The sequence below is a fragment of the Salvelinus namaycush genome, chromosome 22 (genome assembly GCF_016432855.1).
Source record: "Salvelinus namaycush isolate Seneca chromosome 22, SaNama_1.0, whole genome shotgun sequence".
NCBI classification, from domain to species: Eukaryota; Metazoa; Chordata; class Actinopteri; order Salmoniformes; family Salmonidae; genus Salvelinus; species Salvelinus namaycush.
The window spans coordinates 11,814,237-11,831,672 of record NC_052328.1 but is presented as its reverse complement, the minus strand read 5'-3'; the positions used below and the strand labels follow the sequence as shown (position 1 = coordinate 11,831,672).

The 17,436-nt window shown below is 41.6% G+C and overlaps 2 protein-coding genes across 2 annotated transcripts in view; one reads left to right on the top strand and one right to left on the bottom strand.

Annotated features, from left to right (window-relative positions):
- LOC120017396 (serine/threonine-protein kinase 32C-like) overlaps positions 1-11,817 on the bottom strand; it is a 178,105-nt gene extending 166,288 nt beyond the window's left edge. Inside the window, exon 1 of the mRNA XM_038960145.1 lies at positions 11,458-11,817. Within this exon, the coding sequence (XP_038816073.1) occupies positions 11,458-11,539 (82 nt within the window). The 5' untranslated portion in view covers positions 11,540-11,817. The remainder of the gene's footprint in view (positions 1-11,457) is intronic.
- Positions 11,818-12,540: 723 nt separating this feature from the next.
- LOC120017395 (leucine-rich repeat-containing protein 27-like) lies at positions 12,541-15,767 on the top strand. The gene is made up of 6 exons (XM_038960144.1): positions 12,541-12,568; positions 13,571-13,685; positions 13,780-13,838; positions 14,090-14,242; positions 14,979-15,207; positions 15,623-15,767. Exons 1-6 carry the CDS (start codon positions 12,541-12,543, stop codon positions 15,765-15,767), a joined length of 729 nt encoding a protein of 242 aa, XP_038816072.1.
- The last annotated feature ends 1,669 nt before the right edge of the window (positions 15,768-17,436 follow it).

Genomic DNA, 17,436 nt, shown 5'->3' with positions numbered 1-17,436 from the left:
ATTCATGCATGTAAATGTCCCTTTCACTGTTCAGCTCTGAACATTGAGTAACATCATCAACACAGTGAATCTTGCCCTCACTCACCCTTCTTTTGCTTTTGAGACACACTTTTGCAAAGTGATTATTAGTTCCACAAGCTCTGCATGGTTTTCCGTAGGCAGGGCAGTGCTCTTTGCCACGTGTGTGTGTATTCCCACAGTATTTACATGCTACGGGGCTCTCTGTGTTCACCGTTCGTGGTGAATTACTCTGCCTCGATTGGTTTTGTCTGAATGTCTGCCTAGCAACAGCGTGAACAGTATCAACGTCGGAGCGTGGGGTTTCCGTTTCCATTGCTCTCATTCTCATGTCAGTGACTTCAGCAGTGCGGCACATTTCGATGGCAGTTACTAATGTTAAGCCTCTCTCTCTCAGTAGACGCCGGCGCGTATTCTCATTTGCAATTCCCAGTACTATTTTGTCACGAATCAATTCATCTTTCAATCCCCCGTATTCACAAGTGGCGGATTTCTCTCTCAAACGGGTTACAAAGTTGTGTACTGACTCACCCTCTTCCTGTTTGCCGCTTCCGAAAACGAACCGCTCGTAAATGACGTTTCTGGCGGGTTTGAAGTAATTCTCCAATGCATCCAATATAGCCTTTGCATCACACTGTTGTCGTGCCGTGAGGGTGAGATTGTGCCGGTAGATATGCCTGCATTCGCTGCCCATTAAACTCCTCAGAGTTGCCGCTTGTACCTCGTTGGGTTTCTCATGTAGACCGGTCGCCAGCGCATAGTCCTCGAATTCATCCCTGAAGTTGTCCCAATTAGTATTCCAGTCCCCTGTGAGAACCATGTGATTTGGTGGCGGAATGTTCGCTGCCATAGCAATGGAATAGGAGATGTCTTTCCCTTCAGTCATGGAGGTAGGTAGTGATGCTAGCTAGCCAGCTAACAACGAGTTGATCAGTGTTGTGAGTAGGAAACGGCGTGTGTTTGCATATGGAACGTAACTGCGCCTATACTGTACTTAGCTACAAAATTAACAAACGTGTGTTTTCCGAGCCACTTCTGATACCATGTTTCTGTATGTTAGGTTGGATAAGGGAATAAAGACAGACACCAATGTCAAGTTCAACAGCCTTGTTAAGCATTGTACAAATCCCTACACGTGGAGTCTGGGGAACAGTCCAGCTAGTCGATTACCTATCAACTAGACTCTGTAACAATAGCTCCGCATGAAACGGATGTGATGGTGAGTTGAGAAAACAATCAGAAACTGTTAGAATGTTTTTCAATTGACTGCCATAGCTCCAAATAAAAAAAGTTAACATTGGCTGTTAATTACCCCCCCCAAAAAATCACAGTTGGGGTTGCGAGAATTTTCAGAAATAGCCTAATCAAGGGGTTCCCAAACTATGTGAGAGGTTATCAACCTAAAGTCAGTGTCAAGATTTCAGTTTTTCGATTTAACCCATCTGAAGAGTTCCCTACAGTTCCTTGATGTGCCATTTTGAAGTCCCCGTCTTGTGACTGTCGAATTTGTATAGCGCCTCACAATCAAACATAACCGGTGTTGTGCCGAAAAGCTCCCCCCCTGCCAGAATTCTTCCGCCCGCTTCGCGTGAACGCACACAATTCTTCATTGCTGAGACTTGCTTGCTAGTTGATGTTTCTGATCACGTTCGGCTGCGTTTCATTAAATGTTTTATGTCGGTTTGATCGCGGGGGAATAATGTCTGCAGTTTTCGGTTTGGCTATTTGTTTCAAGTATATTAGTCCATAAATAAATCTTTGCCAAAATTCGTCATCTCTCCCATGTCATATTCGACTAGTAATGCTTGCCTACATTTTACTCCCTCTATGTTTAATATAGCACACATACATGAATTATTCATTTCAGTTGCCTATCCTGACATGAAGTTTGTTCTATAGAAAGTATTTGACTCTTGCCACAAAATTAAGGAAATTAGAAGGGGGGGGGGGGATTTCAGCAAGGCCCTCAATCAAATCAAAAAATGTATTAGTCACATACACATGGTTAGCAGATGTTAATGCTAGTGTAGCGAAACGCTCGTGCTTATAGTTCCGACCATGCAGTAATATCTAACAAGTAATCTAACAATTTCACAACAACTACTTTACACACACAAGTGTAAAGGAATGAATAAGAATATGTACATATAAATATATGGATGAGCGATGGCCGAACGGCATAGGCAAGATGCAGTAGATGGTATAGAGTACAGTATATACATATGAGATGAGTAATGTAGGGTATGTAAACATTATATAAAGTGGCATTGTTTAAAGTGACACATTTATTACATCCAATTTTATATTATTAAAGTGGCTAGAGATTTCAGTCAGTATGTTGGCAGCAGCCACTCAATGTTAGTGATGGCTGTTTAACAGTCTGATGGCCTTGAGATAGAAGCTGTTTTTCAGTCTCTCTGTCCCAGCTTTTATGCACCTGCACTGACCTCTCCTTCTGGATGATATCTGGGTGAACAGGCAGTGGCTCAGGTGGTTGTTGTCCTTGATGATCTTTATGGCCTTCCTGTGACATCGGGTGGTATAGGTGTCCTGGAGGGCAGGTAGTTTGCCCCCAGTGATGCGTTGTGCAGACCTCACTACCCTCTGGAGAGCCTTGCGATTGTGGGCGGAGCAGTTGCCATACCAGCCGGTGATACAGGCCGACAGGATGCTCTTGATTGTGCATCTGTAAAAGTTTGAGAGTGTTTTTGGTGACAAGCCAAATTTTTTCAGCCTCCTGAGGTTGAAGAGGAGCTGTTGCGCCTTCTTCACCACGCTGTCTGTGTGGGTGGACCATTTCAGTTTTTCCGTGATGTGTACGCTGAGGAACTTAAAACTTTCCACCTTCTCCACTACTGTCCCGTCGATGTGGATAGGGGCGTGCACCCTGTGCCGTTTCCTGAAGTCCACGATCATCTCCTTGTTTTGTTGACGTTGAGTGTGAGGTTATTTTCCTGACACCACACTCCGAGGCCCCCACCTCCTCCCTGTAGGCCGTCTCGCCGTTGTTGGTAATCAAGCCTACCACTGTAGTGTCATCGGCAAACTTGATGATTGAGTTGGAGGTGTGCATGGCCACGCAGTCATGGGTGAACAGGGAGTACAGGAGAGGGCTGAGAACGCAACCTTGTGGGGCCCCAGTGTTGAAGATCAGCGGTGTGGAGATGTTGTTTCCTACCCTCACCACTTGGGGGGGCCGTCAAAAAGTCCAGGACCCAGTTGCATAGAGCGGGGTCGAGACCGAGGGTCTCGAGCTTAATGACGAGTTTGGAGGGTACTATGGTGTTAAATGCTGAGCTGTAGTCGATGAACAGCATTCTTACATAGGTATTCCTCTTGTCCAGATGGGTTAGGGTAGTGTGCAGTGTGATTGCGTCATCTGTGGACCTATTGGGGCGGTAAGCAAATTGGAGTGGGTCTAGGGTATCAGGTAGGGTGGAGGTGATATGATCCTTGACTAGTCTCAAAGCACTTCATGATGACGGAAGTGAGTGCTACGGGGCTATAGTCGTTTAGCTCAGTTACCTTAGCTTTCTCGGGAACTTGAACAATGGTGGCTTTCTTGAAGCATGTGGGAACAGCAGACTGGGATAGGGATTGATTGAATATGTCCTTAAACACACCAGCCAGCTGGTCTGCGCATGCTCTGAGGATGCAGCTAGGGATGCAGTCTGGGCCGGCAGCCTTGCGAGGGTTAACACGTTTAAATGTTTTACTCACGTTGGCCGCAGGTTTTGGTAGCAGGCCGTGTCGGTGGCACTGTATTGTCCTCAAAGCGAGCAAAGAAGTTGTTTAGTTTGTCTGGGAGCAAGACATCGGGGTCCGGGACAGGGCTGGTTTTCTTTTTGTAGTCCGTGATTGACTGTAGACCCTGCCACATACCTCTCGTGTCTGAGCCGTTGAATTGCAACTCTACTTCGTCTCAATACTGACACTTAGCTTGTTTGATTGCCTTGCGGAGGGAATAGCGACACTGTTTGTATTTGGTCATGTTTACGGTCGCCTTGCCCTGATTAAAACCTGTTGAGGACCGAGGGCGCTGTTTTCACTTTGGGGGAAAATCGTGCCCAATTTAAACGGCCTCGTACTCAATTCTTGCTCATACAATATGCATATTATTATATCTGTGAGTAAAACAGAACTCCTTTTGCAGCAAACTTCCTGACAGGAAGTGGAAAATCTGAAATCGATGCACTGTTCTAGGGCCTGCCTATTAAAGTCCTTGATATTTATTAGTTTAGATGCACTTCATACGTCTTCCACTAGATGTCGACAAGTAGTGAGAGAAGAAATTGAGTGTGTAACTTGATCTGGGCTCGAATAATAGCTCTTGGCATGACGTGTCACCAGTTTCCTGTTTTCTGGAGAGCGCGAGAAGGGACCTGGATTTGCCTTCTGATAAGCTGTCGTTATGGACGACTAATATCTCCGGCTTTGATTTTATTTGATACATGTGACAATATCATCGTAAAGTATGTTTTTTCAATATAGTTTAATCAGATTATTGAATTTTTTTTGCCGTGTTCCGTTCTCTGAGTTTGTTTACGATGGAGAGATTCGCGCCACTTGGCAAGTGTGCTTGCTAAATCGAGAGGGAAAAAGGCCGTTCTAAATCCAAACAACGATTGTTCCCGACAAAGGACCCCTTGTACAACATTCTGATGAAAGATCAGCAAAAGTAGGACCCATTTTATGATGCTATTTCATTTATCTGTCGAACATGTTGTGCTAGTCGTTTGCGCCCAGCTTTTGGGTACTCTCTCGCTATACCTAAGCTGGATGTCGTAATGAAGTTATTTTTAGAATTCTAACACGGCGATTGCATTAAGAACTAGTGTATCTATCATTTCCTATACAACATGTATTTTTTAGTTATGTTTATGAATAGTTATTTGGTCAGAATATGTGTGTCAGAAAAAGTGTCAGAAAAATATCCGGACGTTGTGGGAAAAAGATGCTACGTTAGCACAATGTATAACCACTGATTTCAGCTCTAAATATGCACATTTTCGAACAAAACATAAGTGTATGTATAACCTGATGTTATAGGACTGTCATCTGATGAAGCTTATCAAGGTTAGTCAAAAATTATATATATTTTGCTGGTTTGTTACGATCGCTAACTTTTGCTACTGGGGAATGGCTTGTGTTTCTGGCTATTGTGGTAAGCTAATATAACGCTATATTGTGTTTTCGCTGTAAAACACTTAAGAAATCGGAAATATTTGCTGGATTCACAAGATGCTTGTCTTTCATTTGCTGTACACTATGTATTTTTCAGAAATGTTTTATGATGAGTATTTAGGTATTTGACGTTGGTGTCTGTAATTATTCTGGCTGCTTTCGGTGCAATTTCTGATTGTAGCTGCAATGTAAACTATGATTTATACCTGAAATATGCACATTTTTAATAATAATAACATGTTATAAGACTGTCATCTGATGAAGTTGTTTGTTGGTTAGTTTGGTTGGTTCTTGGTTAGTTAGGTTGGCTTTGTGCATGCTACCTGTGCTGTGAAAAATGTCTGTCCTTTTTTGTATTTGGTGGTGAGCTAACATAAATATACGTGCTGTTTTCGCTGTAAAACATTTTAAAAATCGGACATGTTGGCTGGATTCACAAGATGTGTACCTTTCATTTGCTGTATTGGACTTGTTAATGTGTGAAAGTTAAATATTTCTAAAAAATATATTTTGAAGTTCGCGCTCTGCCTTTTCAGTGGAATGTGGGAGGAGTTCCGCTGGCGGAACGCCAGAGCCAGACAGGTTAAAAGCAGTGGTTCGTGCTTTCAGGTTTGTCGCCGTGGGTACAACATCACCGATGCACTTGCTAATAAACTCGCTCACCGAACCATCCCATCGTCTTATTGCTTTTCCTAAAAAAATGTTTTACACTTTTTCTGGTTTTAGTTTTTAAAGAATGTAGGTACAGTAGTAATAATAAAATAATAATAATAATAAAATAAAAAAAATTGTACTCTGGGCGAAAAAGAAAGAAAGTTAACATGAGTGCATATCCATAATCACAGTAAATTGTAATAATAATTGAAAAATATAGCCTATAGATATGAATTGCACAACAATGATACATTTATGGAATGTTAATGCATCGTTTTCTCTTTATTCAACCCTTCCTCCTGCCACCCACCCACACAATATGTCATGACCCTAAAATCAGCACATCCCGCAGATATAACCACAGGGACTGCAGGTTATGAGTCAACCGTGCATCACTAACGCGCACCACAAACACACACACACACACCACACCGAGTGACCTTTCTCCTTTCTGTTTTTATCTCAGCACCCAGCTGAGCTGATCTCTTTGAAGACACCTTTAGTCTGAAACTATAGTTTTGTTATGAACACTGTCTCCTGTTTATCACCAGAAGCGAGTACAAGGTTAGGGAATTGTAAATATTGAATACCTTTAGAAAGTGGCATCTTCTGTAAGTACAGAGATATACCATTTTAACAAGGCTACTGTACACTCTTAGAAAAAAGGGTTCTTCAGTTGTCCCCATAGAATAACACATTTTTTCCCCCTGGTAAAACCCCTTTTTGGTTCCAAGTATAACCGTTTTGGGTTCCGTGTAGAACCCTTAAAAAGGGTTCTACATGGAACGCAAAACGGGTCTACTTGGAACCAAAAGGGTTTTGCCTGGAACCAAAAGGGTTTATTCAAAGGGTTCTTCTGAGGACAGCTGAAGAACCCTTTTAGGTTGTAGATAGCATATTTTTTGTTAAGAGTGTAGCCTACTACTACACAACAGGGGATAGTTCTAATCAGTCACCCAAAGTCCAAGTGTTGTTTGTGATGTGATTGCTACCCTATTACAGAACAGTATGTCCAACTTGTGAAGTTGGTGAGGTATTCCTTTCCCGCCACGAATCAGATACTACAGTATGAACACCATATATCAGCCAGGGAAAATGAGTCAGTACTAGCAAGAGGCTAACAGCTACAGGCACAGGGCTACCGCTCTGTTTAATAGATCGGGAGAGAGAAAGAGAGAGAGAGAAAGAGAAATTGAGAGACTAATGCTGTAAGATGAAAGAGAACTGGGACTCCGTATTCCATGCAATCTGCCATCTCTCCATCTTTCTCCATGTCTGCCCCGCTGTTTTGTTCTTCAAAGCCTCATACCCGAGTCACAAACTTGCACACACTACATAGAGCACATTACGCACACAGTGCATTACTGCAGTGGTAAGGTGAGGTTTTGTCAAAGCAAAGTGCTTCTTTCTCTTGGGACTTACCTTTGCTCATGCTTCAACACTTTCATCCAGCTAGTGTTTGCGTGACCTTTGTAAAGTAAGGCTTGAGTGTTGCAGTGGGATCCAGCCACATGATGGTCTGTTTATACGACACTAGTTTATACGACACTAACTCTAAGAAGTTCCGAGAAATAACGCAATGCACAACAGCCATGCAAGGAGTGCCCCATTTAATCCTAAAGGCTCTCTTATTTCCTTGCTATAAATCAAAAAATCTACTAAAATAACCCTCCGGCAGCTTCTCTTGGACATCAATCTGAATAGTTGATTATGGTCAAGACCTTTGTAGGCAAGGAACGGTCTAATATTACTGCCTGATGTAGGCCATATGCAGTTTCCCAATAAGCCAAGAGATACTGTTTCTTAGAGACCCAGGTAGAAACATACACAACACTTAGTGGATGCTCTTGACGTGAAACCAACTCAGCAACTTCCATACAATCGACTGAATGGCATGTCATCAGTACCGTTTTAATGTGTAGAGATCAGATACGTCGATGGACAACTCATTAACTCCTACAGCCCCACCGTGACGCTGGCACGTTTTGGACTTCTAACCCCTTTTTAACATTGTGTGTTTGAGCTACAGACTGCTGGGTTGTTGCATTGGATTAGTCTATTTCTTCTGCACCATTAGTCTGTGTGATTGACGCGGGCAGAGCTAGAGCGACACAAGTGTCGTTAGAAGGTAAGAGGTTCTTCTACATAGAAGATCATAGGAAATCCCAGGACATAAGTGTCTATAATGCTGTAATAAGCTCACAAAGTTGCTGTCACAAATTCCACACAGTTGTCGCTGACTTGTTGGATATTCATGTCCCACTGAGCTAACAATTTCTGTACTTACAGCATTCTTATTATCAGGTTTTTGCTTGGCGGACATTTTTCAATAAAACTCATGAATGCAGCTGTATACGTCAAATCATTTTGTGTTGGACTTGTAACCCTGGATGTCCTGAAAATAAAATGGAAAAACACTTCAAAGTGAGGCTAAACTGGGACTGACAAAGTCTCTCTCGCTCTCTCTGCAAACATAGTCTTGAATTAATGCCCTCAAATGTTCACGATGTGAAAGGAATTCTATCAACCGCCCCCTTGCACCACGGCATAACATTTACTTAATGTATGTGCATCTACGCATAATGATAATGGGGAAGGTGATGAACATACACAGCATGCTCATTCTGGGTGAGGTGGCGTGGAGGCGGGGTTGTAACTGAAGTAATTAGGTATTCATGTAACTTGTGATTCAGAAAAATACAGTACGTTATAGAATGCGAAGCAATCACCCCGGCCCATAGAAATGATATAAGACTTGAAAATTGAGAATATATGTTGTTTCCTCCCCATTTTTTCCATGCCAGCCTTGAGCCTCAAGGCTCCTCCATTAATCAAAAGTAAAGGGAAAAAACAAAAAAATTATACCCGCCTCCCTCTTTCCTCTGGAAACAGAGCCTCCTCTATAACTTAGAATATGACAAACTGTACATAGCTCCATATTAAAAAGAACACTGACAAAAACAACAAAGATTGCACGGTTCACTGCTTCCCATTACACTTTCCATTACTTTTACATAATTTTCACTGACGTCTGTTGATTCATTAAAAAGTACCATTTTAACATTATGGACAAATTGTAGCTTCTAAATGGGTAACCCTTGTAGCTAAAGGGCATTTCCATGTAAAGGACACATGAGCAGCAACGTGTTCATCGGAGCATGTCAAATTGGGTGTCAAATGAAAGCTAAGAGTCCATATCTTGGAGAAGAAAAGGCATAGGCATAAGTAATGGCTTTGATTTCTGGTCAAACATGCAAATGGATCTTAGAAAACATCTAGCAGAAAAAGTCTTAAAAAGGTATTAGAAATACTTCAAAACACAATAATGTTGAAGACCCCTGCAAAATAATATCAACACGTATATTCCGTTTGAGAAATTACTTGAATTAAATTAAGTTTAAGAAATATTTCCTTGTGCCGTATAATTCTGCTACCAAAACCCATATATCCCTCATAAGGTGGGAGGATAATAAAAGTTCACAGAAGTAAAAAGTAAAGGTTAACCAACCAATTAGTTAATGTTTTTACTGATATACATTTTTGTTTATAACTTAAGTGATCAAACTCCTAATTCTGTTACCAAATCGGTAACAGAATTACCGAAAAATCTGTAATGGGATTACTGCAATTGAATTGGCTACAATGGGAAATTATAGTAGTCACAAACCACAGTTCGGTCACCTGCTACTGTCCTCCCTTCCACTGGCATACTGTTATGGTCAGCTCATAACTGTTTTCTTTCTGTCATCTGGTGGTCAAAATGAGTGCGAAAACAGTCTGGACAACCTCTCTCTCTCTCTCCAGTTAATGTTACCTCTCCTCTCTTTCCATTTACTGTAACCAGCCTCCACACCCACTGAGCACCGACCTGCACCAAACGTCCATGGACATTGAAAAGCAGTTGAAATTTGGTCAGTCCGCCATGTCCTTGTTTTCAACGTCCACAGACATCGTTTTTTGATTTCAACATCTATATACAAACGTTGATTTTTACTCCGGGTGGGACCAGCCCTGATTTGGCCCAAACATAGTGTAGACGTCTATGATTGGTGACCAGATCACATCTGAATTAATCATAGACATCTATGTTGTTTTTTTTACAAGTTTGGACAGCACAGTGAAAAAAAGTAGAGTTCAGTACTCTAGTTTGATGTGCTGTACAGACAGACAGACACTCTTATCCAAAACAACTTACAGGAGCAATTAGGGTTAAGTGCTTTGCTTTAAGGCACATCAACATATTACCTTTCAGTTACTGTCCCAACGCTCTTAACTGCTAGACTACCGGCTACCTGTCACCTCTACTGTGATGTCCAAACTTGTGAAACATAGACATCTATGATTTGTTCAGATTTTTGTGAAATGTTCTGTGTAAATTGTTCAAAGTAGTCCTTGTGCATATGGTTTTATAGTTTGTTTAACTTTGAAATCAATGGTTTCTGTTTGGCATACATTTTAAAGTGAAAAATCTGGGTCTCAGCGTGATTCTGTTACCGTAGAATTGCCCCCCCCCAAATCTCCATCACCTCCTTATCATATGACCTCAACTCTGTAGTGAACGGACCTCATTTAGTAGGCGCTTCTGTCATTTAAAAAAACTCGTTGGCAACATTAGTATTTTAGCTCATTAAGAGGTATTGATGATTCAAAGCAAGGTATATTTGGTCAAGCTCCAATGGGCTTACTCTCCTTTACACTGACAGCCATAAATTAGCCTTACTTTCATGCGTGCCACTGTTCTTGTCTTAATTCTTCAATTATTGTTATTATTCAGTCCTGTGTAGCTCAGTTGGTATAGTGTGCCAATGCCAGGGTTGTGGGTTCAATTCCCATGAGGGATCAGTATATATAAAAAAAAGTATGAAAACTGCACTCACTGTAAGTCACTCTGGATAAGAGTGTCTGCTAAATGACTAAAAATAACAACTTCACATGCTCATATTTCTTTGCATTCAGCCAACACGATCTTATTTTTTTACAGAGAATGATAGGGAAAATGTTCCTTCTGGAAAGGCTGAAGAATAACAAGAAAATAATTAATAACGAGACTTCTGCATTGTATGTAATCCCCATAAGGAATGATAATGGCTTTACAACACTGTAACCACTTGATTGATCTACAGAATAAACGGTGTCATCTTTCTGGAACAGTTGTTTTCTTGTCATAAAGAACAACAACAACAACAAACATTACATTGGTATAGTTTGGCAAAAACAGGTGTGAAATATGGTGTTAGTTGCTAGACTATGTTTGGCCTACATTTTACATTTTGTTTCACTGTCCAATCTAAAGTTGAACACCACACCCGACCTCTTCTTTCATATCTAGGCTGTAAGCAAGACCTTGCTTGAGGAGGCTATCATTTTAGAAATATTTCCTCCAAAATTCGAGGTGGAACGAGTTTAGCCTATAATGCTCATCGTCACCTATTGTACACGCAGTAGGCAACATAGTGATGAAATTGCTTGATCCAATGAATGTAGCCTTCAGAGGCTACACTGTAACTTTGACTCACGTGCAATTTGAGTGGCGCTACAATGTTGCACTATAGTTCACCATGAACTCAACCGAATAGCAAGCAATGCTTTGTGTTTTCTTACCATCTTCCTTTTCATCGTAGACCGGTCTCTTAGAAGAACTATTCGCGCCCATCCTCTTCTTCCACTTGCCCCAGTGAAACATTGATGCGCGAGCTCAGATAGCATTCCTCGCCCGTTAAAAAACTACAGCTGTGTGTTGGACACGTTGAACAAATGCATCGCTCAGTCCTCTGTTATTGTTTGTCAAAAAAAATATGTTTTACCGCATTTACGCACTGCGACTTTGCCTCACTAAAACAATAAAGACGAGAGATTAGATCGGATAGTGAGCCTCAATACTGTTTTTAAAATAAAAACAATCGGCTTTCCTATTTGTCTCTTCCGTCCTCAACTGACTTATGTTCGCGGAGCCGTGTGTGACAGTTCTCTAGTCGACGTTGAGTCTCACTGTCATGCATGTCAAGAACCCAGCCTCTCTGCAGCTCTCGTTCTAGCGGCTAGACCTTAAGAACATTTTCAATATTATAGGAAGTGCTGCTGTATATTCTCTAACTGGATACGGTCATTGCGAAAATGCGAATCTAATTAGGAAAAGGGTGGCGCCAGATCATTGAAAATGGGGTTAACACTTTACTTCCCTGACCTTAGAATAGGCTACATCATTAACAGATGTGAGATTACACTTCATGCTTCATCATGGCATACAGTGGGAATGGGATATGTCTAGATTTCTGTAAAAAAAATAGTAATCAGAAAATGATTTTGCTTTGCAAAAAAGTAGGCTACATACAGGCATTGCATGCAGATAACATATTCACAAGATATCATATCAGGTCAGACATCACAAGATACAACATAACTACGCAGTAAATGGTTGAGTTATGGTTAATTTAGGAAACTGATGCTAGTTAGGCATGGAGTGGATGATACTTAATGTGACATTATAATAATACTATAAATAATTTGATTTTCGTTCCTTTCCTCATTTAAAAAAAGTGTTTTTGGTTTTTACTTTTGGTTTGTCTGTCAACCTAAAAGTCAACATAAACGGTCCCTCTCTAGGCCAATGATGCTGAAGAGACTTGTTAATTGCGTCACATGCCAATTGTACGACAGTTTGATTATTGATACGCCCTGTAGTTGATGTTGTCCTGCCACCACGGTTACCATGGTAATAGCTGATCACACGACTAGCTGGCTAACTACTAGCTATCTAGGTAAATAAACTACCTAGCTAATGCCTCTACAAAAGTTGAATGTATTTACTTCAGCTTGTTGATAATCCTGTAATTCATACGTTCTTATACATTTTAGTGATTGCTTGGTTTAGGATGATGAATGACGCGTTGTACAATATATTCACCAAATGTTTTGGGTTTGCATATCTAAAGCGTTAGCGAGCTAACGGTTATGGTAACGCTAAATGCATAAGCCAACTAACGTTAGCCTACGTTTAAAATGTTGCATGTCAGAAATATTCCATGTGGACAAAGTAGCTAACATAGCTATAGCTAACAGTTGTTCACATTTCTGTATCATGAGTTCAATTTTAGTTGTATCCAACAATGGGGTGTCTCACGGATGTGATCTGTGCTGGTTAACGTTACATCAATATCTGGTCGAGAGGATTTACACATTTAATGATTAATTTCTCCCAAAGGGCCAGGACATTAATTTGACTGTCACTGTATTTAACTGGAAGATGAGTTTCATGTCTGACATATTTTCTTGTTTCTCCCTCAAGCCATAATGGGCGTTGACAATCTGGTTTCAAGATGGTACTTTGATGACGGGCTGAAGGATACAACTGCTTACTAACCGACCAAATGAGATAACAGCACAGCAGCAATATCTTCCTTAGGAAAGGAAATGACTGACCTTCATTTAAGCCTTGATTGTGGTGATAATGCTGTTAAAACACATACCCCACACATTCTACCAGAGTGTGTTGAACCTATACAGATCACTGAGTATGTCACATCTGACACCCTATATTCCAGCAGAAGAAATTTAAAATATGTTGTGGATTGCATTTTGAAGAACACTACTTTAAAGGTAGGCCAAGCAGATTATTCTGATGCTATTATTTTCAAGAATATGCTTTGTTATTCAGAACTAACTGTATCCTCTCTAACTGTATCTTCCTGTTGTTTTAAGAATTTGTATCTTGAAGGTAATGAAATATCCAGGCTTCCGGATACGCTGTTCACCAGTTTGTCAAACTTGGTGTGGTTAGATCTCAGAAATAACCAAATCACATCCCTTCCTGCGAAAATTGGTCTACACAGGTATTTTAGGCCAGTTTGTATGGGCTTTTCAACCAAAATATTTGTAGATGTGCTGTGGATTTTAATGGATTCGTGTATTAATTGGTTGATGCAGATGTCTGAAAACGTTGCTGCTAGAAGGGAATCCTATCACAGAGCTTCCACTGGAATTGGGTGAGTTGAACTCTGTCACCTTGTTTCTGTTATCCTTTACACAAGAACATCATTGCATTTTATCAACAGTATTCAGTGACTTTGACAGTATTTTGGGATAGGCTGCATGTCCCTCAGGATGCTTGGACCTAATTTCCTTTACTGGAAGAGTGGGTGGGACATGTTGTTTTTTCCCCAGCTTATTCTTCAGTGACCCAACTCCAGTTGTGAACTGCATTACTTTTTCTGACATATGTGTTTGTACTTCTTAGGTAACGTGATTACTCTCAAGGCCCTGAGTTTGAGGCATTGCCCCATCACGTTTCCACCTCAAGAGGTTGTGGGGCAGGGCCTCCAATGCATCCTACAGTACCTACGGAGTGCCATGGCCGAACGACCGGTTAGTGTGCGGAACTCTCTTCCAGGTGAATGATAACGATAACTGTAATGTCACCTGATGAAGTTGAACAATGTGACGGCAAGGTGTTTGTGTGGTGTCCGCACTTCTGAACACGCCCACCGCCATCTGTTCGATTGTATAAGAAAGAAAGGCTGGCCACCAAAATAGCTCCTTGCCCTTGTTCCACTTCAGTGGTGTGACTTCTGTTCCCTTGGAGACGGTGCATGCAGCAGGCAGACTTTTTGTGCAGCTCTACCCAGTAATATTTTTAGCCTGATTTAAAATGATCGATAACCAGTGGGCTACTAACAGAGGCGCTTTGTCATCAACCACTGTCTAGTAGTGCCTATGGGTAATCAGCATGACTAGCCAAGGCACCCCTCAGCAGAAAGCCTACACCTAGAACAAAGGTGCCCTGTTATATCTTTATATATTTATGTTATTAAAAAAGAGGGTCAAGGCTCACTGTCTCTCTGAAAAGGTAATTTCATCTTGACGGATATTATGTTGTCACTGCCAGGGCAATATGCCGGCATTCAGATCATGTCACACCAGATTTCATCATGTTATTTCATGAATGAGGGGACATGCTTACTTTGGGCTCATTACAGCTTCAAGTTTACATCTAGTATTCACTAAAATGTTTATTTCAGCATGGATGCAAAAGATCCAAAAGAGGACAATTGTTTATATAGGAAGTGACAGAAATGTATTATTTTGCTACCAAATGTTTGATGTTTGGGTTGATGTTTGGGTTGCAGACATGCCCCCAGTGGAGAAGCTACAGTTGACAGAGCTTGTGAAGTCCAGTTTGGACCTTTGTGAAGAGGTGGTGGATGAAGATGAGCTGCAGAGGTTCAGAGAGCTGAGGCAGAAGATGAGCCAAATGGACAGAGATGAGTTTGGCTATGCCCTCCCTATTTCACGCCTCCCTAGAGCAGCAGAGGGTGATAGAGGCCACAAGACATACCCGCTGCCCGTCATTAAAAGGTCAAGTCAAAAAGGTTCAACCTCTGGTAAAGTTTTGGGAGAAATGACAGGCGTCTGGTAACTGCAGATCTAGGGGAAACTCAGTAGTCAATGGTGTCCTCTCCTTATTTGAACTGCCAAACTCTTCAACCAGACGTGCCACTATACTCAGGACAGTGGACAGTATGGTTTACGAGATATGGTGGATGCTTTCTCTGAGGAATTAAATGCCGTGAAGGAAAGGTGAAAAGAGAGGGAGCCACTATAGACGAATAGGCTATTGAGATGGAAAATACTGCATGGACAGTTTAAGAATATTTTTATGACAGTCTCTGAGGAGGAGGCCTAGCGATTAAAGTCTCCCAGGCTCTGTAGGGACACGGTCCTTCTGAGAGCAATAAAAAAATAAAACATTTTATTTCGATTTCTTTGTCAGAAAGAAAGAGATTACCAGGGGAAATATATTTCCCGAGCTCCCTCCCTTTGACATGCAGTACTGGAAGAAGTCAGAGGAGAGAAGACTGGCTGCAATGAAAGAGCTTAAAGAAAAACAAGCCATTCTTGAACAAAGGAGGAAGTAAGTAAGTTAATACTGTTGGATATTTATAGAACCCAACAGAATTATCTCACATCAGTAAGCTATACCTCTGAGTCCCTCCTGCGTTTGTGGCCTTTTGAATCACATGAATTACATACAGTATTTAGTTGCCAACTATGTTATACCAGGGGTGAGAGAGAACTGTCTCTCTACTTGCAGTTTCAGAAAGCAGGGGTGTATTGTGTCAAATTGGCATTTGAGGAAGTCCCAGAAAGGGAGGGATCAATATTACGTGTCTGCAAAGGCCAATGCTAATAAGGGGTAGGTAAAGAAATCCAGCAAGGTCTAAAATGAGCTTATCCTACCCCAATCCTAACCTAAACAAAATAAAACCAAACTTAGATCAGTGGTTATAGGATAATGAATTCCTCACAGTGCTTTATATGGCCCTGCCTTTCTTTTCCCGTTAGAGACCAAGAGCTCCTCAAGGAATGGCGTACTCATGCTAGGGTCATGCAGGAGAGGAAAATCTTAGAGCACAAGCAGGAAAGGCGTGAGAGACATAGAAGAGAAGAGGTATGTCTGTTCTGTATGTCTGCTTTCACTCCCATTCTATTTTTGGAATACACTATTTGTTCACTCACAGAACTGAAAGCATTTTTCTGATTCAAATGTTCTACCTTTCCAATGACCAGAGGAGGGCAGCATAACACCAGCCTGAGGAAAGGCTTTCACAGTCATTGGAAAGGGAGAACATTTGAATTATAAAAATGCTTTCAGTTCTGTTCTTGTTATAAGGAAACTGTCTGAGAGAAGTTAGAGTAGAGTAGAAAGAGAGAGACTGAATGGAGTCCTTGTTTTCATTCTGGGTGAGCAGACGTTGAAAAAGATAGCGGCAGGCGGTGCAGACACTCAGTTGAGGCTGTCCAGGTCAGGGGCAGCGACAGGCCTAGCTAACGATGGATCACTGTGCCTCCAGTGTGCCGAGTCAGTCATCCTGCAGTCAGATGTCCCCAGCGAGGCTGCACCACAGCTGGTAAACATAACCCTTCCACAGAACGCTAGTGCACACACACAGTCAGATACAAAGCAGCAGACTAGACTGCGTGGCCGCACACAACTCCAACATCATCATTAAGTTTGCAGACGACACGACGGTGGTAGGCCTGATCACCGACAACGATGAGACGACCTATTGGGAGGAGGTCAGAGACCTGGCAGTGTGGTGCCAGGACAACAACCTCTCCCTCAACGTCAGCGAGACAAAAGAACTGATCATGGACTACAGGAAACAGAGAGCTGAGCACGCCCCCATCCACATCGACGGGGCTGTAGTGGAGCAGGTCTAGAGCTTCAAGTTCCTTGGTGACCATATCACTAAGGAATTATCAGGCCATCATTGTAAAATAAGAATTTGTTCTTAACTGACTTGCCTAGTTAAATAAAGGTTAAATAAAAATAAATCATGGTCCACACATACCAACATAGTCGTGAAGAGGACACGACAACGCCTCTTCCACCTCATGAGGGTGAAAAGATTTGGCATGGACCCTCAGATCCTCAAAAAAAAGAGCAACCCATAGCTGTATATCTAATTTCTGACCTCTTCAGCAATGTGCCAAGATAGTAGTAGTCAATCTGTGTCACTGATAGACCTATCATCCATTCTTAACTTACTGTAAGTTCACAGTTTCGGCTATATGAAGAAAAGA